General features: G+C 50.5%; 3 protein-coding genes across 3 annotated transcripts; all 3 read left to right on the top strand.

Moving 5' to 3' along the window:
* Window positions 1-128: 128 nt before the first annotated feature.
* Window positions 129-1574, top strand: LOC136954606 (uncharacterized). The gene is made up of 2 exons (XM_067248229.1): window positions 129-357; window positions 631-1574. The coding sequence occupies exons 1-2, from the start codon at window positions 192-194 to the stop codon at window positions 1338-1340; spliced, it is 876 nt and encodes a 291-aa protein (XP_067104330.1). The 5' UTR covers window positions 129-191; the 3' UTR covers window positions 1341-1574.
* Window positions 1575-2082: 508 nt separating this feature from the next.
* Window positions 2083-7084, top strand: LOC136954544 (sodium/hydrogen exchanger 2-like). The gene is made up of 13 exons (XM_067248168.1): window positions 2083-2335; window positions 3214-3436; window positions 3639-3879; window positions 4054-4304; window positions 4689-4906; window positions 5073-5269; window positions 5411-5500; window positions 5611-5681; window positions 5853-5984; window positions 6148-6244; window positions 6415-6543; window positions 6642-6705; window positions 6874-7084. Exons 1-13 carry the CDS (start codon window positions 2083-2085, stop codon window positions 7011-7013), a joined length of 2106 nt encoding a protein of 701 aa, XP_067104269.1. The 3' UTR covers window positions 7014-7084.
* Window positions 7085-7872: 788 nt separating this feature from the next.
* LOC136954345 (transmembrane protein 182-like) lies at window positions 7873-10729 on the top strand. The gene is made up of 5 exons (XM_067247955.1): window positions 7873-8216; window positions 8857-8953; window positions 9213-9311; window positions 9525-9662; window positions 10056-10729. The coding sequence occupies exons 1-5, from the start codon at window positions 8037-8039 to the stop codon at window positions 10274-10276; spliced, it is 735 nt and encodes a 244-aa protein (XP_067104056.1). The 5' UTR covers window positions 7873-8036; the 3' UTR covers window positions 10277-10729.
* Window positions 10730-23124: the final 12395 nt, after the last annotated feature.

Genomic DNA, 23124 nt, shown 5'->3' with positions numbered 1-23124 from the left:
GTGGGTGTGGGTGATTGTGTGTGTGCTTGTTTGTGGAAAGGAATGAGTCAAGTGCAGAAGTGAAAGAAGAAGAATATTTCCAGTCAGCTCTGTGGAGTTTTAGTCCCTTTTTCGTGCTCTTCAGGCGAGGATATACGAACGGACAAGCCGGAGAAAGGGACGAAAGCGAGGGAGAGAGATCCCCCGGTGCCATGCTGGGTGAGGGCTTTCTGAGAACTCTGCCATTCAGGGTCGAGAAGCAGAATGCTCGCACTACTGGAGCCTACACGCACACAACAGCCACACACACTCACTCCAACAGCTGTTTCAATGGAACAATACTGGATGCAAACCCACTCACCTTGTCTGCAGGAACAGGTGGGTAGAGGCTTGACCTTTTTTGTTTGAGCTGGTTAGTATCTGACATATTGAAGCCAGTCTCATTTTAGTGGGAAGAATCGACTGCTCATGTATTTGGTGATGAAAACATAACATTTTACATTTACTGAAATGTATATATCATCATTTATTCACATCACACACTCAAATAGTTTAACCAAAGCATACAAAGACTGCATTTAGTAAGTACAAGTGATACTGTAATCAATTTCGCAGATACAACAAGCTTATTTTGCTATCTGACGTGTCTAGGTCTGTGGCCGGAATTGCCAGGCCTGACCCAAAGCCTGGGGCTGACAGTGAAGCCTCAGGCCGCCACGGCCCTCTTCATCCCCCCGTGCCTCACTGTGGCTCCCCCTTCATCTCAGCCCTCCATTAGCTGGGACAGCAGTAGTCTCCTCCAGCAGTACCCTGACCTCCGGCTCGGCCTGAACCGAGGAATGCACGATGCCTCAAACAGCCCGGAGGGAGATCCTGATCCTGGGCACGGTGTCCTACTCCAGGCCTCTGGATGCCCACTCCACTTACATGAGCCTGAGAACCTGGAGTCCCAGGGGGATCGGGCGGTTGCTGAGACTGACCAGGGTTATCTGGCGATGGGGGACAGTGTGGTGCAGAGCCTGGAGCTGCCTGGAGCAGGGAGGGAGCCTCTGTCGAACTCCCTGCTGAATGGGATGCTGGAGAAGCAGCTGGATGAGGTGTACCTGCAGCACCTGACAGACAGCTTGGCCCATTGCAGCTCCGTGCCCGGATGTAGTCTGCTCCAAGGCCTGGTCCCACCTCCCCAGCCCGACCGCCAACCACAGGGCCCGGACTCCCTGGCCGTGGCCCTACAGGGGGAGGAGCGAGGGCAACAGAGTAGTGTGATTAGCTACATGAGCGCCCATGACACCAACTTCAGCTCACCCGTCCTGCGTATATCTGATACTGGACACACACACACACCTGCTCCTGCTCCATGAAGGCTCACACACACAGACACCCTGGCAGCGAAACACTGTGCAACTGCCCCAATCTGACACCTGCTGTTGGTTTTCGGTACTGCAGGACATCCATTTTCCACGACAGCGTTCACAAGGGGGCTCCCGCCAATAAGCATGTCTACGTGCATGAAGCATGTTCTCTGTTATTGTTTGTATCTGTTCTGTTTTCTCTACTGAACTGGTTCTCAATAAAATCTAGCCATCCTTCTTTAATGGACAATGTCTTCTCTTGACTTCATACGCACATGCAGGCATCACTTACTTCCGAATGTGATTGTTTTGGTACACGTGTGTATGTGTGTGTACGTGTGTATGTGTGTGTGTGTGTGTGTGTGTGTGTGTGTGTGTGTATGTAACACTGATCCTCTCCAGAGCCTATTACTGCTGGTTGGGTATCACTGCTAGCTCAGGGATTCCTGTGCACATTAGTGGCTGCGTCAACTCTCACTGTGTAGATTGCCCTCTCTCTCTCTCTCTTTCTCTCTCTCTCTCTCTCTCTTTCTCTCTCTCTCTCTCTCTCTCTCTCTCTCTCTCTCTCTCTCTCTCTCTCTCTCTCTCTCTCTCTCTCTCTCTCTCTCTCTCTCTCTGTCTCTCTATATTTGTGTGTATGTGTGTGTGTGGCCTGGCTATTCACCCCCCACTCTCCCCTTCCAAAACCATCCGACTGTTGCTCTCCTCTCCAACACTCTCCCTGTCTCCCATCAATCCTGGCATGACTAAGATGAGGATGCATGGACTTTGGACACCCGCTCTGCTGCTCTGTCTCTCCCTGGGTGAAGCTCCAGCCTTGACCCCCTCATCCGAGCCCACTGAGCCCCAGGACGGGGCCACAAGGTTGGGCTTGAATAGCAGCGAGCATGGCCTGTCCCTGGATCTCCCCATGGCTCTGAGAGTGTTCAGTGTGGACTACCATCATGTGCAGGCGCCATTTGAGATCGTGCTGTGGATTATGCTGGCCTCCCTCGCAAAACTGGGTATGGCTGTCTATCCGCTGCTGCCGGACAAACACACACTTAATAAATAAAACTCATGTCAAATGCAAACATTCAGTTTAGGCTTTCTCTTTATTTCCATCTCTCTCTTACTCTTCCCCCTCTCCCCCCCTCTCTCTAACTCTTCTCCACTCTCACTCACTCTGTCTTTTAATTCATCCATATTTTCTGTACGCTGCCATAAGAAATCCGATTTGTCAGATTTAGTGGGGAGGGAGTGTTTTGAAGACTGTGTCTGTGTGTCTGTGTGTGTGTGTCTGTGCGTATGTGTGTGTGTGTGGTAGAGCATCAGCCACTCATTGTTGCGGTTCCCCTCCTGCCGTTTAAAAGTGCACACATCCTGTAACTCAGGCAATAATAAAGGCCTGTCATGTAACACAGGAAACAGGGTCAGAAGGGGAAACTGCTAAACACAACAAACAGTTTGGGATTGAAAGAAGGGTTTTCTGTGTGTGGATCCAGCCCCATCCCATCTCAATGAAAGTCTGTGCGTCTGGTCTTGGACCTGGTGATGTCATGTGGCACGGAAGGATATGAGAAATAGTTTAACAGGAAACACTGGATGAAAAGTGACCCATAACCCTGATGTATTCCTCTTCAGTCTCCTCCTTCGATCTTCATTTCTCCCCATCTCCCTCTCCTGCCTTCTCCTTGCTTGCAAGATTTTATTTAGTTCCCTTCCTTGTTCCCTTCATCCCAATTCCCTCTCTTCTTTGCTCTCTCCTGTCGGCTCACCTACCTCCCCTACCTAACCTACCTTACCTACCTCACCTACCTCATCTACCTCACATACCTCATCTACCTCACCTACCTCACCTACCTCACCTACCTCACCTACCTCACCTACCTCACCTACCCAGGGTTCCACTGCTCAGGACGTGTCCCGGCCGTGGTGCCAGAGAGCTGCCTCCTCATCATGGTGGGGCTGCTGGTGGGCGGGGTCATATACGGTGTCCGCCACTCAGCCCCGCCCACCCTCAGTGCCGACGCCTTCTTCCTGTTCCTGCTCCCGCCCATCGTATTGGATGCAGGCTACTTCCTGCCCGGACGTCTGTTCTTCGAGAACCTTGGCACCATCCTCTGGTAGGCTGCTAGAAAATGGGATGGTGTTTTGTGCGTTTGTGATGTGTGTGTGTGTGATGTGTGTGTGTGTGTGTGGGGGGGGGGGGCGTTGTATGTGTGTGTTCTGACCTATAAAGTTGAAAGCACCCCACTACCATGTTGGGTAAAGCTATGCTCATGTTTGTCTCTCTGTGTGTGTGTGCATCTCCCCCCTCCCCCCCAGGTACGCGGTGCTGGGCACCCTGTGGAACGTGCTGGGGATCGGCCTCTCCCTGTACGGGGTGTGTGTGCTGGCACACTCCTCCCTGGGGGACGTGTCCCTGCTTCACTGCCTGCTCTTCGGCTCGCTGATCGCTGCCGTGGACCCCGTGGCCGTGCTGTCCGTCTTCCAGGAGATCCACGTCAACGAGCAGCTGCACATCCTGGTGTTCGGAGAGTCCCTGCTCAACGACGCCGTCACCGTGGTGAGGGGAGAGAGAGGAGGAGGGGTGGGGGTCGTAGAACTTGGATTTTCAAGTTCTACAGATGGAAACTCTCTCTCTAAGTCACCCCCCCTTCTCGCCTTTAACCTCTTTCTATAATTGTCTCTCTCTCAGTCTAACTTGCATTCTCGAACTCTCTCTCCCCCCCCCTCCCAGGTGCTCTACAAGCTGTTTGAGTCGTTCCTGCGCATGCCGGTGGTGTCGGGGGTGGACGTGCTGCTGGGGGGGTGCAGGGTGCTGGTGGTGGGGCTGGGGGGGCTCTGCGTGGGCCTCTTCTTCGGCCTGTTGGCGGCGCTGACATCGCGCTTCACCTCGCGTGCGCAGGTCATCGCCCCGCTCTTCGTCTTCCTCTACTCCTACCTCTCCTACCTCACCTCCGAGATGCTGCACCTCTCCGGGATCATGGCGTGAGTCCCGCTGTCGGATGTGTGTGCGTCTGAGGATGTGTGTGCATCTGAGGATGTGGGTGTGTTTGCGTGTATGTGTGTGATTCAGGGAAAATAATGGAGAGAGATTCTGTGAAATTGCCAACATGACATTTAGAATTGATGGCTACGCATGTATATTTGTAAACGCGTTTGTGTGTTTTGTGTGTGTGGGGTTGTGTGTGTGTTTTGTGTGTGTGGGGGGTTTTGTGTGTGTGTTTTGTGTGTGTGTGCGGGGTTGTGTGTGTGTTTTGTGTGTGTGTGCGGGGTTGTGTGTGTGTTTTGTGTGTGTGTGCGGGGTTGTGTGTGTGTGTTTTGTGTGTGTGTGTGTGGGGGGTTGTGCATGCGTGTGTGTACGTCCCGCAGCATAGTCACATGTGCAGTGACTATGAAGCAGTACGTGGAGGCCAACGTGTCTGAGCGCAGCAACACCAGCATCCAGTACTTCCTCAAGATGTGGAGCAGCGTCAGCGAGACGCTGATCTTCATCTTCCTGGGCGTGTCCACCATCCAGGACGTCCACATGTGGAGCTGGCCCTTCGTCTGTTCCACCCTGCTCCTCTGTCTGGTCTGGAGAGCCACCGGTAGTCTGAACACGCAGCTGGAACCCTCTGTGTGCTGGGAATGGCCCGATCGGAAATGACTGAGCGATATAGTGGTGTCGCTTTACCCTCCTCTGCTCTTTGCTCTTTTCTTTTCTCCATTTCCTTCCTTTCCTTTCTCTTCTCTGTTCCTCTCCTCGCCTCCTAGGAGTCTTGCTGCTGACAGCAGTTGTTAACAAGCTTCGTCGTAATGCCGTGACCTTTAGAGATCAGTTCATCATCGCCTACGGTGGCCTGAGAGGGGCAATCTGCTTCTCCCTCGTCTTCCTCATCGATGACTTCCCCAAGAAAAGACTCTTCATCACAACCACCATCGTGGTCATCCTCTTCACTGTATTTGTACAGGTGAATGTACAAAGGAAAAAGATATTTAAGACCATTTACACATTGCACCTCATTTGGATTTCAGTTGGTGTGTTTGTGTATGTGTGTGTGTGTGTGTGTGTGTGTGTGTGTGTGTGTGTGTGTGTGCGTGCGTGCGTGTAGGGGATGACTATCAAGCCCCTCGTGGAGCTGTTGGAGGTGAAGAAGAAGAAGAGAGCTCTGCCCACTGTCAGTGAGGAGATCCACAGCAGGGTGAGACTCCAGCACTGCTTCCCATACACTCAGCCTGGACACTGGGGGATGCAACAGGACCGAGTATGTTCATGTCCATACCAGTAACAGCCTGATGTGTGCTCCCTCAGCTCCTGGATCACCTGCTGGCAGGCATCGAGGACGTGGTGGGCTACTGGGGACAGCATTACTGGAAGGACAAGTAAGGGACTCCCCACTCTCCACAAGCTGCCGATTCTGTACTTCCCAATAGAACCAGCAGATGGCGATAAACACCACTCTTTTTTTTTCAATTGACCCAAACCAATGTATTATTTCCCATTGAATCACCCAGGCGTATTTACTGTTGCGATGTGTTTCCTGTCTGTGTCAGGTTTGAGCAGTTCAACAGGAAGTACCTGCGTCGCTTCCTGATCCGTGAGGAGCGGCAGGCGCGCTCCAGCATCCTGAGGGTCTACCAGGAGCTGGAGAGGAGGGAGCAGAGAGGAGAGGAGGAGGAGCCGCCGTGAGACGCCCATGCTTCCACCTCTCCTTCTTCCTCCTCCTCTTTCTCCCCCTTCTTCCCTCCTCTCCCGCTATGTCCCGACTGTCAATCGTCTTCTTTCTTTGTCGTCTGCCCGTCCTCTCCTCCTCTCCTGCTCTCATCCCTCTCTCCTCTCCTCCCTCAGCCCTGACCCTCGGTCCCAGAGCAGGTCACTCCTGCCAGAGGAGATGGACAGCATCAGACGCATCCTCTCTAGAAACCTGCACAACTTCAACAACAAGGTAACCAGCTGTGTGTGTGTGTGTGTACCATCGCTGTGTCATGACATAACAGGAAGGACCATGAAAATAGAATGCGTCCTGTGTAAGCATGTGTGGCATACATACACTTCAGTGTTATATTGAGTGCCCGTAATGTAAATGACTTGTGTGTGTGTGTGTCCCGCCCACAGCAGACGCCAGCGTACAGCAGACACACTCTTCACCAGGACGCCACAGTGGATGGAACCAGGAAGCCCCTGCGCAGACACCAGAGTCTGGGCGAGAGACACTCACACACCCCACACACACCCTGGACACAGGTACACACACACCCCACACACACCTTGGAAACAGGTAGATACACATACATGCATGCACACACATACACACACAAACTGACAGCGTGTGTGTCCTGCAGGGAGGGGACGAGGAGTTCCGAGGTGTTGAGAGGGTGAGGGCGGGACTCACCAGGTCTCACACAGGTACAGCAGCCCGCCTCACGCTCAGCTGACCTTTTCACAAGTTGATATTTCTATGCTTCTCTACTGTACCACCTAACCCCAGTGTTGGCTACTGTAACTCCCTTTCTCTCCCATCCCCCCTCCCCTCCCTCCCTCCCTCCCTCCATCCCCCCCCCCCCCCCCCCCCAGTGGTGGGATCCAGCCCGTTCCTCCTGGACCCCCCGGGGCCAGAGCACCCCCTCTCCCCGTCCAGGCTGGAGCAGAACCCCACAGCCCCACGAGCCCCCAAGAAGCTCAGCTTTGTCCTGGAGAAAGAGAGACAGACGTGAGGAGAGAGACTCAAACAGTGACAAGTATGAGAGGTCACCACCACATTCTCACATGTTAATATATAATGGTCTTGAGGATGGGAACGGGATATGTTCTGTGGACGGTATTCAATAATAAAAACAATAGTGGTTCACAATGTTTGGTTTGTGTTCATGAGATTTCCATCCACATGATACTGTCTTGAACAGGTGCTGTTTGTATTTCATTGATGAGTAAAGCAGTTGGAGTCAAGATAGTCCATTCTGTCCTGAGCTGCCCTGCTATGTTTTGGAAAGTAGAATGAGAGAGAGAGAGAGAGAGAGTCCAAAGTTGGGAGAGTGCTGAGTGAAGGGCAGAGGGTGCTGACAGGATTTCTTACATCTCCTGTCTAATTCGTTTTCCAAGCGTCTTTCGTGCAGTAGCATCCAGGAGAGAAATGCTTGTCTGTCATAAATACTTTCTCTCACACACACCACATACACACGCACACACACATACCACATTCCACAAGAGCACATACAGTACACACACTAGATACACACATCACCCAAACACACTACAAATCTGACTTTGTAGCTCCTTTTCATCGCTCTCTCTCTTGTAATTATTTTTCTCTTTCTCTCTTTCTACTTTTTTACTTTTACCCTCTACCCTCGCTTTTCCCCTCTCTCTGCCCCTCCCGCTCTCTCTGTTTACAAAAGTTCCCCTCACCCAGGGTAACTCAACCAGTATAGGCTTACTCTGCTTCCTAAAATAACAGTCACCCCCTACACTGCTGCTCCTCCCACCTCCCCCCCACCCCTCCACACAACCTCTCACCCCACCCCCCTACCCTCTGCTGGGAGTGTCTGTTGCTGTGTGTGAGTCCCAGCGAGGGTCAGTCAGTGGGCTATAGATAGTGGTGGTTGAAGGCAGAGAGGGTCTGTGTGGAGAAGGCAGCAGGTTCAGGAGGCCAGGCTAGGTTGAAAGGACAGGATCTGAGAAGCAGAGCTAGCTGGGGGGAGGGAGACAGGGGGCTGACAGGCCTTGTGTCAGAGTGCAGTATGAGGCTGGGGGCTGTGGCTTTGGCGGCAGGACTATTTGGGGGGTTGGGGACGTTGTGCTTCCTGCTGGCTTTCGGGACGGATTATTGGTTGCTGGCCAGTGATGGCTGTGGAGGCTACGGACCAGTGGTTCTGGAGGTAGAACCTGGCAAGAACCAGACCACCAACACCACAGTGGAGGTAGGGGAGAGTGGATGCAGCTACACACATGGTGTTTGTACACATACACACGTGCACACGCACACACATGCCAGTCGTAAATGGATCACTGTTATGAAATTTCACTTACTGGTCCACCAAACAGCTTCAACCAGTGACTAATAGCTATATTATAGTGAATAAGGAAGCTTGCTTTTCTCATAAGTAGTTTGAATACAGTGCCTGGCTGTTCAGCATCATCCATCATGCTCTGACAGCTGTATGGAGAATATCAGTCATCTGGCTTTTCTAAGTCATTTGCAGGAACGCACACACGCCACGTTCACGGTTCTGTCTCTTAAAACCTCCCAGGTACCATGGGCTCTAATCACAAACACGTTACGTCTAGACAGGTCCTGGTCCTAGCAGAACCTGGGGCCCACAGTCACTTTGAATCAAATCATCAGCTAAATGAATCAAATGTCAACTGTAAAAGTGTTACGTGAGTGTGTGTGTGTGTGTGCGTGTCTGTGTGTGCGATTGGCATGCTTTAAAAGGGGATTGTAATCATTTTATTGAAAACAGACAGAAGATCGGAATTCAGTGTATGTCTCTCTCTCTCTCTCTCTGTTTCCTTCTCTTTCTGTCCACCTCTCTGTATGTCCCTCTCTCTCCAACGGAGGTGGTTCCGTCTCTCACGCTGCACCACGAGGGCTTCTTCTGGAGGTGCACGTTCCAGGCCCAGCCCTCCATGCACGCTGTCTGGGCTGTACTCTTCAGTAAAGTACCCTCTCCTTACCACACGCCCCTACAGCGTACCACCAGATCACAGGCCCAGATACCCTTTAGTCAATGTGCTGTACCTGGTCGTTATCACACAGCTGTTTCAATCAATCTCACAAGCAGAACATTGTACCGTGAGAGCCGACAGGTCAAGGTGCTCTTCAGGGAAAGACAGAAGTGTGAATGTCATTCAGCATCCAGCGGTCAAGGTTTGGTGCTCCGCCGTTGACTCCTCCCTGTCACGTTCTTTCTCAGCTAACCAACCAGAGACCAAGGTGTGTATCCATGGTTACCTCTTTCCCTTTCCCGTTGCCGTGGGACCTGTGCCCCACCCCATCTACGACGCCACGGCAGGTAAAGCACGCATACACGCGATTATACATGCGTGTAGGACAACACGCAAGAAAACAGCCACACACACTGATCGTGTTCATTAGATCCGTTCTGTGTTTCGAATAAGAATGGGCCCTTCGTGTTTATTTCCTATGTTGGGTGTAAGGGTGCTGTCGTTCAGGTTTCCCCTCGGAGGTAAAGCTGATGGTTGTGGTTGGCATGTGTGTTCCCCAGTGTTCCGAGGGTTCTGGACCCTGCTGATCGTCCTGGGGGTGGTGTGTGCCCTGGTGGGGGGGTTCCTGCTGCTGTGTGCTGTCCCTTTCCTCAGTCCCAAACTGTACCGGCTGGGTGGAGAGTTCCTCATCTCCGCTGGTATGAATATGCCCCCCATACACACTCACACACACACGCAGGGTCCTTCTCTGTCAGCTGTCCATATCCGTCACATGACACACACACTTAGCGTGCACAGCAGCAGATGTCAGCTTGCAGTCCCTATGACGACAGAAGATGTAAACATTGCTGCCGTGACAACCGAGGTGGGGTCTGCATTCCATTGGTGTTTCTCATGACAGACAGAGACAGACATATTCATTCATACACACATACACAATTTAATGATAAACACACAGTGAGATACATATTTAATCCTCTGTTTCTTTCTTTCTCCTCTCTCTCTCTCTCTCTCTCTCTCTTTCTCTCTCTCTCTCTCTCTCTCTCTCTCTCTCCCCCCCCCCTCTCTCTCTCTCTCTCTCTGTGCTGCAGCATGTCTGTTCCTGACCTTGCTGGTGCTGTATGTCCTTTGGGCAGAGCTGGTGGATGTTCAGAGGTATGTCCTCCAGGAGAGGGGGGAGACCTGCCACAATGCCCAGGTCTCAGTGCTCTACGGCTGGTCCTTCATGCTGGCTGGAGCTGGGGTCCCTCTGGAGCTCCTGGCTGGATTTCTCTTCCTGCTCATAGGCAGACATTTGCAGGCTAGCCAGTAGAGAGAAGAGGAGATAAGGGGAGAGGAGATGAGGGGAGAAGAAAGGAGATGAGCAGAGAGAGGAGAGGACTACTCAGTGCCATGTGAATGTGTCATATTGTGTTTTCTCAATACTGACCGGGGGAAATATCACCAACATCACTATCTCCTGGGCGTAAGGAGTTTGGAAACATTCAGATAGTTGTTAGCATTTCTGCACTACACTGAGCACATATTCTACTGAAGTTGTTGCAGGAAACCATCACCATTGACAAACATATATATATATATATATATATATATATATATATATATATTTCATTTTACTCATGATTTATCAATGAAAGATAATACTGTATATTCCATGCCACTCTAACCAAACAGAGTTTTTGACTGTAGAGCAAATATTGTTTAAACTCATTCTGTATAACATTATTGATCAAAAACCATTAAAAAATCACTTGATTTCATTGTATCATGTTTTCCTTGTGTTCAACAACCAACAGTGATGCAGAAGGATAGACCTGCAACGAAACACCTAAAACACAAACGCTTAAAAAAATAAAACCAAAACAAGTGTTTGTGAAAAAACAAAAACAACCATAACACCTGCGCCTGAAACAAGAATGGGGGTTTTTCTGAAGAGAATAGAATTGTGAGAACACTATTTTCAGATGTACGTTGTATATTGGAGAGGCTTGTTGGAAGCAGCTGCATGCTCTTCACAGAACCTGGAGCTAGATCAAAGACAGGGGAGAGCAGAGGAGGAGAGACACAGGAGATGGAAGGGGAAGTGGATAGAGGGTGACTATTGGGGTAAGGGTGTGTTTGTGTTGGGTAAGGGGGGTAGTTGTGGATGGGGGGGTTGATGTGAAATGAACAGCTGTTTCTGGAGTTAGTGTGTGTGTGTGTGTGTGTGTGTGTGTGTGTGTGTAGCCAGCGGCCTCTTTTCCCCCTTTGCCCCAACATCCTCTCTCTATATCTCTTTGTTTCTCTTTCACTGTATCTCAGGCCAGGGAATCCTTCCCAGAGCTTCAGAAACACACACACACCTCTTGTGTGATGGTATCGTCACCGCTACGCTACGAGGACCCACTCGGGGCCCAGATCCCTGAATTGGCCACGTGTGCTAACAAGCTGGTGGGCTCTCCATCACTACGATCAGCTTTCATCTACCGTGCTCACAGAGAATGGCTGTCGGCTTCAAAGACTTCACTGATCAAACACACACACACATCCACACGCACACGCACGCACACACCCACGTGTATTCGTATAGAAAAACACACAACACATAGACACACGCACACACACACCTTCACATGCTGAGTTCAAACCGCTTATCAGTGTCAGCTATAGAAAACCAACATTAATTGCTGAGGGAAGGAGAGCACGGTGTTGCTGCTGTGTGAAGTTGTGTTTGGATCTCACTGTGATACCCATGGCACCACACAGTAGTGTACACAGTGGCAACACAAACACTGACTCCACACAGCGTGTGCACGCACCACCTATTCGGTGTAACAGTCTTAATGCATTCTGCCTTTCAGCCAGTAGATGGCAGTCCAACTTTCCTTTTAGACGAGCACACACAAAATCACCCCTTTTCACCACCACTCAAAACAATGTCAGCCTTCTGCATCCAGTCGTTGTCTAGGATGTATAGGCCACACGAAATGGAAACAAGGAGTGAATAAGGAGTCCACCTTAGAGTATTTAGATGAAACCCTACTGGAGAGTGAAAAAACACGAGGGGCTGTGGCTTAATCAGCGTTAATTAACCCTGTGTCTCCTTCCATGTCACACAGCACAATGGCAACACAGCAGTACCTCATTAGGGGAATGATATAGCCAGGACAGCAATTATGGTGTAAAGTGATATAGCGCTATGCTATGTAAATGAATACAATGTCATTGACAAGATGATAAAACTATTATATGCCTTATGGATGACCCAGAGAATGTAAAGATAGGGATAATGGGATAGTGTGTGTGAGCACGTGTACAATAATGGGATGGTGTGTATGTGTGTGTCTGTCTGCATGTGTGAGTGTGCTTGTGCACGTGTCGTGTGTGTGCATTTGCTTGTGTACACGCGTGTAGCTTGCTGTGCCTTCGCGCCCTAGTGTGTGTTTGCTTTTACAGACATTCACTGTATCACCTATTCAGGTTGAAAGCAGGAATGTGAAGAGTCCTGGCTGATCCTCAGTAGAAGGCTTTAGTGTTGGCCCCTCAGAACGGACCTCAGCAATCAAACATCTTAGACATCAAAGAGTTGAACCCAGATCTGGATCTGGACCTGAAGCTGGATCGGACTCAGGGAGGAGAACACAAAGAAGCTAAGCCCTCTCAGAGCTCTGTTCCCGGGAACACCTGGGTCGCCCACTCCAGGGGCTCTAATCCTAAATCCAGACAACGAGGGGGTGGGGGGGGGGGGGTGATGGGGGCTGCTAGGTATGGACCCCCCCTCGTCCTTTAGTCCCCTAACTCCCTGGGTGAGCAGATTACATGTTATGTGTGTGTGTGTGTGTGTGAGGTGCCAGGCTGATACAGCCTCTCAGATGAACGTTTCCCTCCTGTCTAAAACGTCGGCCCTGATAAGAGCCGGCCGGCGAGGACAGTCTTAGCGTCTCTCTCTCCCTGCTCTCTCTCTCTCTCTCTCTCTCTCTCTCTCTCTCTCTCTCTCTCTCTGTTACTCTGTCTCTCTCTCTGCCTCTCCCTCTCTCTCTCTCTCTCTCTCTCTCTCTCTCTCTGTTACTCTGTCTCTCTCTCTGCCTCTCTCTCTGTCTATCTCTCTCTCTCTGTTACTCCGTCTCTCTCTCTGCATCTCTGCCTCTCTCTCTCTCTGTCTATCTCTCTCTCTCTGTTACTCTGTCTCTCTCTCTGCCTCTCTCTGCCTCTCTCTCTTTCTCCCTCTCTCTCTCTCTCTCTCTCTCTCTGTTACTCCATCTCTCTCTCTGCCTCTCTCTCTCTCTTTGTCTATCTCTCTCTCTCTGTTACTCCGTCTCTCTCTCTGCCTCTCTCTCTCTGCCTCTCTCTCTCTCTGTTTATTTCTCTCTCCCTGCCTCTCTCTCTCTCTCACTCTCACTGCCTCTTTCTATTCTTTTTCAACCCATCAAATCCCCTAGCCCCCGAGCTCCAGCCTTGGTGAGATGCAAGCCCACCCCTGCCGCCCCCTGTCTCCCCCGGCCCGCCTACCCCCCAAAGCCTATGACCCCCTGCCAATCTAGTGGTTGGGGGTGGGGGCGTGTAGAAGGGTAGCAGGTGGAGTGATGTGGGGGTGGAGGGGGAGCTGTAATGTGTGTTTTTTATTTAGCTTGAAACAACTTGCGCGCTCTAATCAAAGCGTCGTCGGTCCCTCACGCAATAACCCCCCCCCCCCCCTCCCGAAGACGCACACTCACACACAGATTATGTCTCAGACAGTTGGAGCTCCTGCCTTCAATTAACCTCAAAAAGACTGGATCATTTACACACATGCACACACTCACTTACACACACACACACACTCCCTCTGTGAAAGGTGCCATAAAATAGAGAGAGAGAGAGATAGTGAGGGTGGGGGGTTCCAGACGATAGACGTATTGTGTGTTGCCTGTACAGATATCAGTGGCAAGTGACAACAACAACAAAAAACTAGCAGTGGTTTAATATTAGTGGGTTAGTTTGGGCTTTCTGATAATCCCAAATACCTTGCTGTTTTAAGTCGTTTATCTTCCTTTCTCTCACTCTCACTCTCTCTCCCTGCTCTCTCTCTCTCTCTCTCTCTCTCTCTCTCTCTCTCTCTGTCTCTCTCTCTCTCTCCTCTCTCTCTCTCTCTCTCTCTCTCTCTCTCTCTCTCTCTCTCTGTCTCTCTGTCTCTCTGTCTCTCTCCCTCCCTCCCTCAGATTTTTCAGCAGGCAGAAACAGACCATTCCATGCCCGTCACTCAGCCACCTAGCCCGTTACCATCCATCCTCCTCCCTCGCTCCCTGTACACCTACTCTGGATGAAATGAGGAAGAAGAGAGGAGGAGGAGGAAGCCGTTTAGTTTCAGGGTGCTTTGGCTCAGGTGATTGACAGCTTGCAGCATATGGAGCCCAGAGGAAGGTTTGCCCATACTCACATCTGAGGAAACAAATATTTGCCTGAAGGGGAGAAGGAGAGAAAAAATATTAATTAGTTTGCCTACACACAGAGAGAGAGAAAGAGAGAGTGAGAGAGATAAAAGTCTGCTAGACATATCCATCAAAAAAACAGCTGAGTTACTAGCAAAATGTAAATTTTCCCCAAGTTGACAGATCTAGCTTGGGAAGGGCTGAAGGGAAGAACCCACACACATATGCACACCACACACACACACACACACACACACACACACACACACACACACACACACACACACACACACACACACACATACATACACACACGTGTGCATACATTAACATCTGTGCATACATTAACATATTCTGAGTGGAATTAACATTTAGGGATGCATCTTCTACGCTTGATAAACATTTCTGTAGCCCCTCCAATTATTTCTTAATTACCAACTCTATGTCGCTCTCCACAAACATTAGACAGACAAATTAAAAACATATCAATCGGAATGGATAATGTCCCCACTCCCACCCTTATAGTGTGTAAACACACACACACCACACACAAACCACACACACAAACAAACTTACACACCACACACACACCACAAACATACACCACACACACACACCACACGCACAAACCACACGCACACACGTATCCATCATGTATCTTTTCAAGATATGTCCAGACTTAGTGTTTACTGTTTAGTTTGGAGTCCTTGCAGGGAGTAAACACACGAGGCTTTGCAGATGTGATGAAAGCTGATCCTCACAGATCACTGAAGCCTCGATCAATATTTATGTACACACACACACTCAGCTCCCCTAATCCCCTCATCGCTATGGCTGCCAGCCACAGGATCAGGTAACGACTGTTTCTATGACTGTCATTATTCCGGTAACAGTACACAGCCTGCTATTGGAGGAAGGTGTAATGGCCAATGGTCAATAACCAATAGCGTGAGTTTCAGTAGCAGTGTGACAGTTTCTGATTCTGAAGCTATGGAGATGTGTGTTTGAGGGTTTGAGTGTGTTAGGTGACCCCAAATTCACACCCAATCTTGTTTTGCAGTCTTGCAGCTGCCAGTGTATGACATTGTGTAGTAGTGTGTTTGTGAGTGTTTATGTGTGTGTTCATGGTCGTCTGCATAGTGTCTGTTTCATGTATCTAAACAGCTCCATGTGTGTATGTGCTCATGGTGGCGTTCAAAGCTGCAGCTCGTATCCTGAACAGCGCAGTGTGTGTATGTGTGTGTGTGTAAGAAGAGGCTTCCTCCGAGACACACGCACTCCTCAGAACAAAAAGACATGAAAAATGTCTTTGTCTCCTTTGATACTTTACGTTCTGACGATGACCACAGCCTCCCGAAGCATTGATAAGGTAATTAAGAGGCTATAAAAAGTGTAATTAAGCCGCATCCGTGGATGAGTGTGTCTCGCTGCAGCGCTGGCGTGGGCGTCGCACATCAAAGCCGGTGGCACTGCTTTAAAGACAAACACGGGCATTGAAGTCCAGTTGGGTGAGCGTGGCGCTCGCAAAACACAACAAGGTGGCTGGTTGAATACCCACCGGATCCATCTTTGTGATCATGGAGCACCGGATCAAAGCTTTGAATGAAAAAAAAAAAGAAAAGAATTGATAAACAGTTTAAAAATGTGCCATCACAACAGTCTTAGTGTAAGTGGTGGGTTTGTGGGGGCCTAGCGCAAAGCCCTCTGTTTCTGATGGTCTCTCTGTCTGTGTCGCTCTCTTTCTCTCCCTCTCTCCACCCTCTCCCTCTCTTCTCTGTGTGCACTGAACCAGCACAAATTCGGGTTACTGTATTTATTTGTTTATTTAGTCTTATCTCTTTTTCATTTCAGAGGCTTCCTATCAGAGAAGTGCAAACCTCAGAGCCAAAATGGCATGGGATGAGTGTGTGTGCAAGTGTGTGTGTGTGTGTAGGCAAGTGTGTGAGCGTGCGTGCGTTTTAGGGAAGCGGCCCCCCCGTATGTGTGTTTCTGTTTGTGTTTCAAGGGATTGCCGGAATTAAAATGCAAACACATTGGAAACAGTGGAATCATCACTTCTGTTATCAACACAGGAGCAGTTCTCTGCTCTCCCGGTAAACAAACTTAGGCGGCACTTAGAAAGTAGAAGAAAAGAACTATATTCGGTTTATTACGTAGCCTGTGTTTCTAGGGGGCTGGGAAATCAGAAACGTGTTCTCTCCGTTGTGCTGAACACACACATATGCACACACACACACACTCACATTCAAAAGAGGAAGTGAGAGGTGGGGTGAGACCTAACGAGGCAGTGATTGATGTGTACCTCTCTGCTTGAGGTGAGGAGAAATTATTATTTTGCCTTTGGCCTTCTACCATGGCCTCGACTTACTCTAATCCATAGTCTGTGTGTGTGTGTGTGTATGTGTGTGCTTGTATATGTGTGTGTGTGTGTACGTGCTTATTTGAGTATGTACAGAGGAGACCAGAGACTGGTTTGCGGTGTGTGGAGGGGGTACGTAGAGAGAGAGAGAGAGAGAGAGAGACTGAAAGAGGGAAGCAGGGAGGTCAGGACTCCCAGAAAAACAACAACACTCTGTCTGCTCGTGTGCGTATGTGTGTGTGTGTCTGCAGATGTGCTGCATGTGTGTGTACGTGTGTTTGTGTGTTTCTGGTCCACCCAGTAGGAGCGAGCGGACGATCTGGCCAGGATCTGGTCCGCTCCTTTCATGTTCCAAAGCCAAACAGAGCAAGGGAGCCACTGGCCCCTCGCTGAGAAGATCAGATATCCCTGACTCGGGACATCACAACTCCATTTCTCCTCCTCCTCCTCTTCCTCCATCCCTCTTTCCTCTCCTAGCTTCCTCCCAACCGTCCACTGTGGTTAGAGCTGAGGCTCCTAAGGGAGTGACCAGGGAGGGAGGGAGAGAGAGAGAGAGATGAGAGAGTGAGGTAGGAAATCACTGTGAGAACATGGCTGAAGACATCTGGGCCTACCGGTGATTTGACTGTGCCCACACAGGTCAGAACTATGTCTGTCTGAAAGGGCGGGGGTCAACACTCTGTCTGGGGAGGTCACAGTTCCGCCCGGGGCCTGGGGAAGGGATGGCGGGGCGGGAGGCGGGCAAGGGGGAGAGGCCGTCTGAGGGGGGCATTGTCTGGGTCAGAGGGGAGCGGAGGAGCCCACTTAGCCAGGATTTGTTTAAGAGTTGGGGGGGTGGGGGGGCGTGGGTGTCAAAGACCGGAGGATTTGCTTTCTGGGTGGATGAGAGAGGAGAGGAGAACAGGAGAGGATGGAAGGATATGAAACAGCCCAGATGAAAGAGTGCTGGAGGTCCGGGGTGTTGTGTTAACCCCTGTGTGTCCGCATTGACACCCCCCCCCCCCGCACACACACAAACCCCACTCCCCCACAGGACGGCCTCAGCGATCTCCCAGACTCTCGACCATCCATCCAATCCGGATGAGTCTGTGTGTTCGGAAACGCCGCCATGAAACACCACACTCACCAACACGGACTGCTCTTTTAACAGCCTGACAAAACGTGTAGCCTTGAATGTTATATCTGTCCGTCTGCCTCCGCTCCTGGGTGCTGTGGTCTCTGTCCTAGTCATGAAGACTGTTCTTTCTAATGAGAGCTAGAAGGGCTTTGTGGAGGTGGCAGGTTATGGCTAATCTCTTTGAGGGAGTTATAGGATATTAGGAATACATGCTGGGATAGTACCAGGCTTATCTGTGAGGGCTTGATGCCTGGCTAGATGGAGACTTGTCTCTGAGGGAGCGATGGTACATCAGAGCTTGATGCTGGACTGGGACTGCACATGACTGAAGCGGTCTGCTGTGACCGATTCCTCTCAGGCTTCCGTCTATCTGCCAACCATAACAGCAGAGTTGAGAAGAAGTCAGTCCTCAGGGGAAAACAGATGAAACACATTCTCTGTCTGGTGTTTTAGCAGAGAAGTCCATTCAGATCATTCCTCAGGAAGCTCATATCTGGGGGTGGAAAAGAGACCCAGTGTTGTCCAGACCTCCTCTGTTTTAGTCTTAACGTTGCTGCATCTGTGCTTGTTTGTGTGAATTGCAGGAACGCTTTCGTGTGCGTGTGCATGCTTGTGTGTGTGTGTGTGTCTGTGGGTGTGTGCGAGTGCATGTGTGTGTTGTGTGTGTAGGTGCGTGCTTGTGAGTGCGTGTGTGCGTGTGTCCCTCTGTGTCGGTGCATGTGTTCCTGGGGCAGTATCTGTAACCGAGCAGTCGGGGAGGTCAGTGTTCACCACGAGGGGTTAATACAATCACCATTACTGCTTCCTGCTCCTGGGGTTGGGGAGGGGGGGGGGCAGAAGAAGTAGGGGTGGGGGGATAATGCTACTGACGTGACATTGACAAATTGCCTTGTATTTATTCAAATGGTGTAAGGTGATCCCATGGCGGTGTTGTAATGTGTGTTCTCGGGGTGTGTGACCCCCCTGATGAGCTAACACTAACGAGAGGCTCACGTGAGGCTGTATCTGTGGGTCCCCTAGTCTCACAAAGCTTCTCCCTCCAGGAGTCTACAGCCTCTAGTCTCACATAGCTGGTGCCTCTCTAGTCTCACATAGCTGGTGCCTCTCTAGTCTCACATAGCTGGTGCCTCTCTAGTCTCACATAGCTGGTGCCTCTCTAGTCTCACATAGCTGGTGCCTCTCTAGTCTCACATAGCTGGTGCCTCTCTAGTCTCACATAGCTGGTGCCTCTCTAGTCTCACATAGCTGGTGCCTCTCTAGTCTCACATAGCTGGTGCCTCTCTAGTCTCACATAGCTGGTGCCTCTCTAGTCTCACATAGCTGGTGCCTCTATAGTCTCACATAGCTGGTGCCTCTCTAGTCTCACATAGCTGGTGCCTCTATAGTCTCACATAGCTGGTGCCTCTCTAGTCTCACATAGCTGGTGCCTCTATAGTCTCACATAGCTGGTGCCTCTCTAGTCTCACATAGCTGGTGCCTCTCTAGTCTCACATAGCTGGTGCCTCTATAGTCTCACATAGCTGGTGCCTCTATAGTCTCACATAGCTGGTGCCTCTATAGTCTCACATATCTGGTGCCTCTATAGTCTCACATAGCTGGTGCCTCTCTAGTCTCACGTAGCTTGTATGGATATAAAACAAGAGACAGAGAGACAGGCACACACACAGACACACATATACATGCACACACAGACGCACACACACACGCACCAGGTTGAGTCAGAGAGCGGTGAGGTCAGCCCATGGCTCAGGTGGAGTTAGTGATGGAAAATGAGAAGCACCTGTTGTAATATCCAAATGATAGAGGGAAGAATACAAACCAGTTGAGATGAGAAGAGAGGTGCGAAGAAATAGAAATGATTGTTGAGAGAGACGAGAAAAAGGAAGGAGGGGTGGTGAAGGAGGGAAGAAAGGGCAAACTCCTGTCCTGATGGGGTCTCTTTTTCACCTGTCTCCTGCCTTTCTGGTATAATTGTTCATTTCTACATCAGAAATGGTTGATATTACTGAATGTGGAGGTTTCTAAAGGGTTCATGGTTTTCAGTGGGCAGATTCAAATGGTCCTAATAATTTTTTCCATTGGAAATTTTCCCTCCCTCCCTCCCTCCCTCCCTCCCTCCCTCCCTCCCTCCCTCCCTCCCTCCCTCCCTCCCTCCCTCCCTCCCTCCCTCCCTCCCTCCCTCCCACTCTCCCTCCCTCCCTCCCTCCCTCCCTCCCTCCCTCCCTCCCTCTCTGGCATTCTTATCTGTGCTCTGGAGGCCAAGCTGACATTTATACCCAGCACTAATGACACAACAGGAACCCACTCATTCTCTTCCCTCTCTTTTCTCTTTCTCTCGTTCTCCCTTCTTTTCACTTGCTCGCTCTCTCTTCCCGGGCAATTAGAGGCTGACTGAAATCCCACACGGCTCGCGAAGGTAATCAAACATCTTTTTCTTGGCCATTTAACACAGGGATTAATTTCTTACCAGGTTAATTAAAGAGGCCCATTAGACAATGGTGATTATTTCAAAGGTTACTGTCGCAGGGACGTTTGCTATTCCCTGCTACCCCCCCCCCCACCCCACCCCACACACACCCCCACCCTCACCCCCTCTTCACTCTCACTGTCTCACACATACACACCCACACCACAGAAACGAGAGGGGGAGCGGAAGAGAGAGAGAGAGAGAGAGAGAGGGGGGGGGGGAGAGAGAGAGAGAGAGAGAGAGAGAGAGAGAGAGAGAGAGAGAGAGAGCACATGACAGGAGGAACAACTTGTGGAATAGTCTGGAGCCCCAGATTGACAGCTGATATCACTAACCTGAGTCTCCTTCAGCTCTAACAGAGTGGAGCCTAGACTGTTAGCTTGTCACTCTATCTCTGGCTGTCGGTTCTGTCCTCCAGCCTTTTCACTGGGCTGTCTGAGCCGTTTGGATCACTGACCGTGAACACACATGTGCTAAGAAATCATACACACTGTGCTAATGAGCCAACTCAAGCTGCACTATTACTGAGGACATGACTTCATGTCTTGACTTTGGCAATTGGCTTGTGAGAGTGTGTCCATGTTTGACTTGCGTGCGTATGTGTGTTTGTGTTTTCACCAACCTTAGCTTTGAAACTTGTTTTCTTCAATCTGAATGATGAGTTCCGATACTGCCCACTGATTGGCTGATCCAGGGGTCAGAGGTGACTGTGGACGGGGGGTCGGAGTCAGTGCCATGCCAACAACGTCGAAGTCCAGTTGTGGTGTTCTTTGGCCCTCTTACAGAGACATGGTTCAGTAAAGTCAGTTCAAATTAGTGCATTGACTGCATGACTGTTGCATGACACACACACACATGCATAGACATACACACGCACACATCCACACACCCGCACGCACATGGCGCAGACACACAGAGAGAAGAACATTTCGGCTAATTAGTGACTCCTCTGAATGTCAGCCTGCTGCTTACCCCTGCACGGTGAGAGGGAGCCCTCAGGTGACACCCCCCCCCCCCCCCCCCCCAAACACACACACAACCCACACACACTCATTTCCATGCTAATTGGAGGTGAGGACTGTGCGGTGAGGAGGTGGCTGGCGGCAGCCCTGGCGTATTAATCACAGACCAGGTGAGAGCCCAGCTGACTAGCGTGACCCTCACCTCCTCAACCCCCCCTTCTTCCCTCGCTACAGTAAGCCCATCCTCCCACCCTCCCTCCTGTTCTCTTTTCTCACCCCAGTCCTCTTCCCCCCCCCTCTCCCCTCCTTTTCAACACCTCTCCCCTCGTCCTAGCACCCATTCCCCCCTTCGAATCCTCCTCTCCCCTCTTCCTCACTGCCTCTTCTCTTCCCCTCGCCACTCTCTAACCATCCTCCTCACCCGCCCCACTCCCCTCCTTCAAACCCCCCTCCTCCCCCTCCTCTCTCTCCTCCACCATCCCACTCATCAGTCTGGATGAAACAGGGAGGTAAGAGACTGAATGTGTGGCCCCGTCGGCTTGTCTCTCAGGCATGTTTTCCTCCACTCCAAACAGACAGACAGCCAGTGGTCCTCCCACCCAACCTTCCAGAATGTCCCTGTGTTTTAAACATAAGGGGTGATTCTGCTGACGTGGTGAACTGTTTGGGTCTGGCTGCTGATTCACCCATCGTGGTGAGAGGAGAGGGGAGGAGAGGGGAGGCAGCAACCGCAGTAACCTGCTGTTACTGTAACAGGGGAGCCAGATAACCCAGTCATAATACAGTAATCGTATTTGGGTTCAGAAACGACAACACGCTAATTAAATTAGCCTAATAAGCCCCTGTAGATAAAAAGAGTTGTTCCGGCGCGCGTGATTGGCTCAGGGTCTTAGGGAGGCCGTCCTCGGGGGCAGGAAGACTCAGCGCGGAGCGTCACCGCTAGAGGGAGAACTGCCAGCTCAGGAGAGTATTTGTGTGTGTGTGGTGTTGGCTGTGTGTGTGAGTTTGTGTGAGTGTGTGTGTGCTTTGTTGATGTAACCATAGAGGCTGACAGGTGTGTAAACAGTATAAACACACACACACACCAACACACACACACTCACACACACCCCTCCCTTCATATACCCAATCTGATCTCCCAGTCAGTAATCCCTAAACTGAATGAGACCATTTCTAAGGCTTTGTGTTGGGGTAATGGTGCACACACACACTGAGGGAGGAGAGACCACAGTGTGTGTGTATGTGCGTGTGTTTTGGTGTGTTTGTGTGTCACGGCAAAAATGAGTGTCCATGGAGATGAGGGGCAGGGGAGGGGCAGAACATGGGCAGACCCCACCCATGCCGGCTGCACCCCAAGCTAATCCTGATCCGTTCAACACACATATTCCATTGCCACAGACATAGATTGCAAATGTCTAAGGGTTGCATCCATGTCCTATAGCACACTAACACACATCATATGAGTATGGTGTGATGATGGTATTTCAAAAATCTCCTCAAAGTCAGAGTGTCCTTGCTGACAAGTTACTTGTACAAAACAAGGTTGCAGGAAATTTCTCTCGGATCCCTCAAGACCTAAAACTTTTTTTGTTGTCATCTAACAAAAACCAAACACAATGCAAAAACAAACCCATTCTTGGGCTATTGTCTTCCGGCGGTCTCAAAACACACAACTGTTCATCTGGCAGGGTGATTCAGGGCTTTGTGAAGGGGAAGACATAAAGAACGTGTGAGAGTGAAAGAGAAAGGGAGAGAGAGAGAGAGAGACAGAGAGAGAGAGAGGGGGATCCGTATTGTTTCCGACAGAGAGAATGGAGGAGGAGAGAACAGTCAGAGCGTCTGGAGTCGGCAGCTCGGCCAGGAGATTC

The sequence above is a fragment of the Osmerus mordax genome, chromosome 12 (assembly GCF_038355195.1).
Source record: "Osmerus mordax isolate fOsmMor3 chromosome 12, fOsmMor3.pri, whole genome shotgun sequence".
In the NCBI taxonomy this organism is placed as follows: Eukaryota; Metazoa; Chordata; class Actinopteri; order Osmeriformes; family Osmeridae; genus Osmerus; species Osmerus mordax.
This window is presented reverse-complemented; position numbering and strand designations above follow the sequence as displayed.

Bases quoted from the DNA above. Each gene is read 5' to 3' on its own strand.
- LOC136954606 (XM_067248229.1), top strand. From the start codon at position 192: ATGCTGGGTGAGGGCTTTCTGAGAACTCTGCCATTCAGGGTCGAGAAG. The intron at 358-630 runs GTGGGTAGAGGC...TGACGTGTCTAG, and splicing joins CACCTTGTCTGCAGGAACAG to GTCTGTGGCCGGAATTGCCA.
- LOC136954544 (XM_067248168.1), top strand. From the start codon at position 2,083: ATGAGGATGCATGGACTTTGGACACCCGCTCTGCTGCTCTGTCTCTCC. The intron at 2,336-3,213 runs GTATGGCTGTCT...TCACCTACCCAG, and splicing joins GGCCTCCCTCGCAAAACTGG to GGTTCCACTGCTCAGGACGT. The intron at 3,437-3,638 runs GTAGGCTGCTAG...CCTCCCCCCCAG, and splicing joins AACCTTGGCACCATCCTCTG to GTACGCGGTGCTGGGCACCC.
- LOC136954345 (XM_067247955.1), top strand. From the start codon at position 8,037: ATGAGGCTGGGGGCTGTGGCTTTGGCGGCAGGACTATTTGGGGGGTTG. The intron at 8,954-9,212 runs GTAAAGTACCCT...GTTCTTTCTCAG, and splicing joins TGTCTGGGCTGTACTCTTCA to CTAACCAACCAGAGACCAAG. The intron at 9,663-10,055 runs GTATGAATATGC...TCTGTGCTGCAG, and splicing joins AGAGTTCCTCATCTCCGCTG to CATGTCTGTTCCTGACCTTG.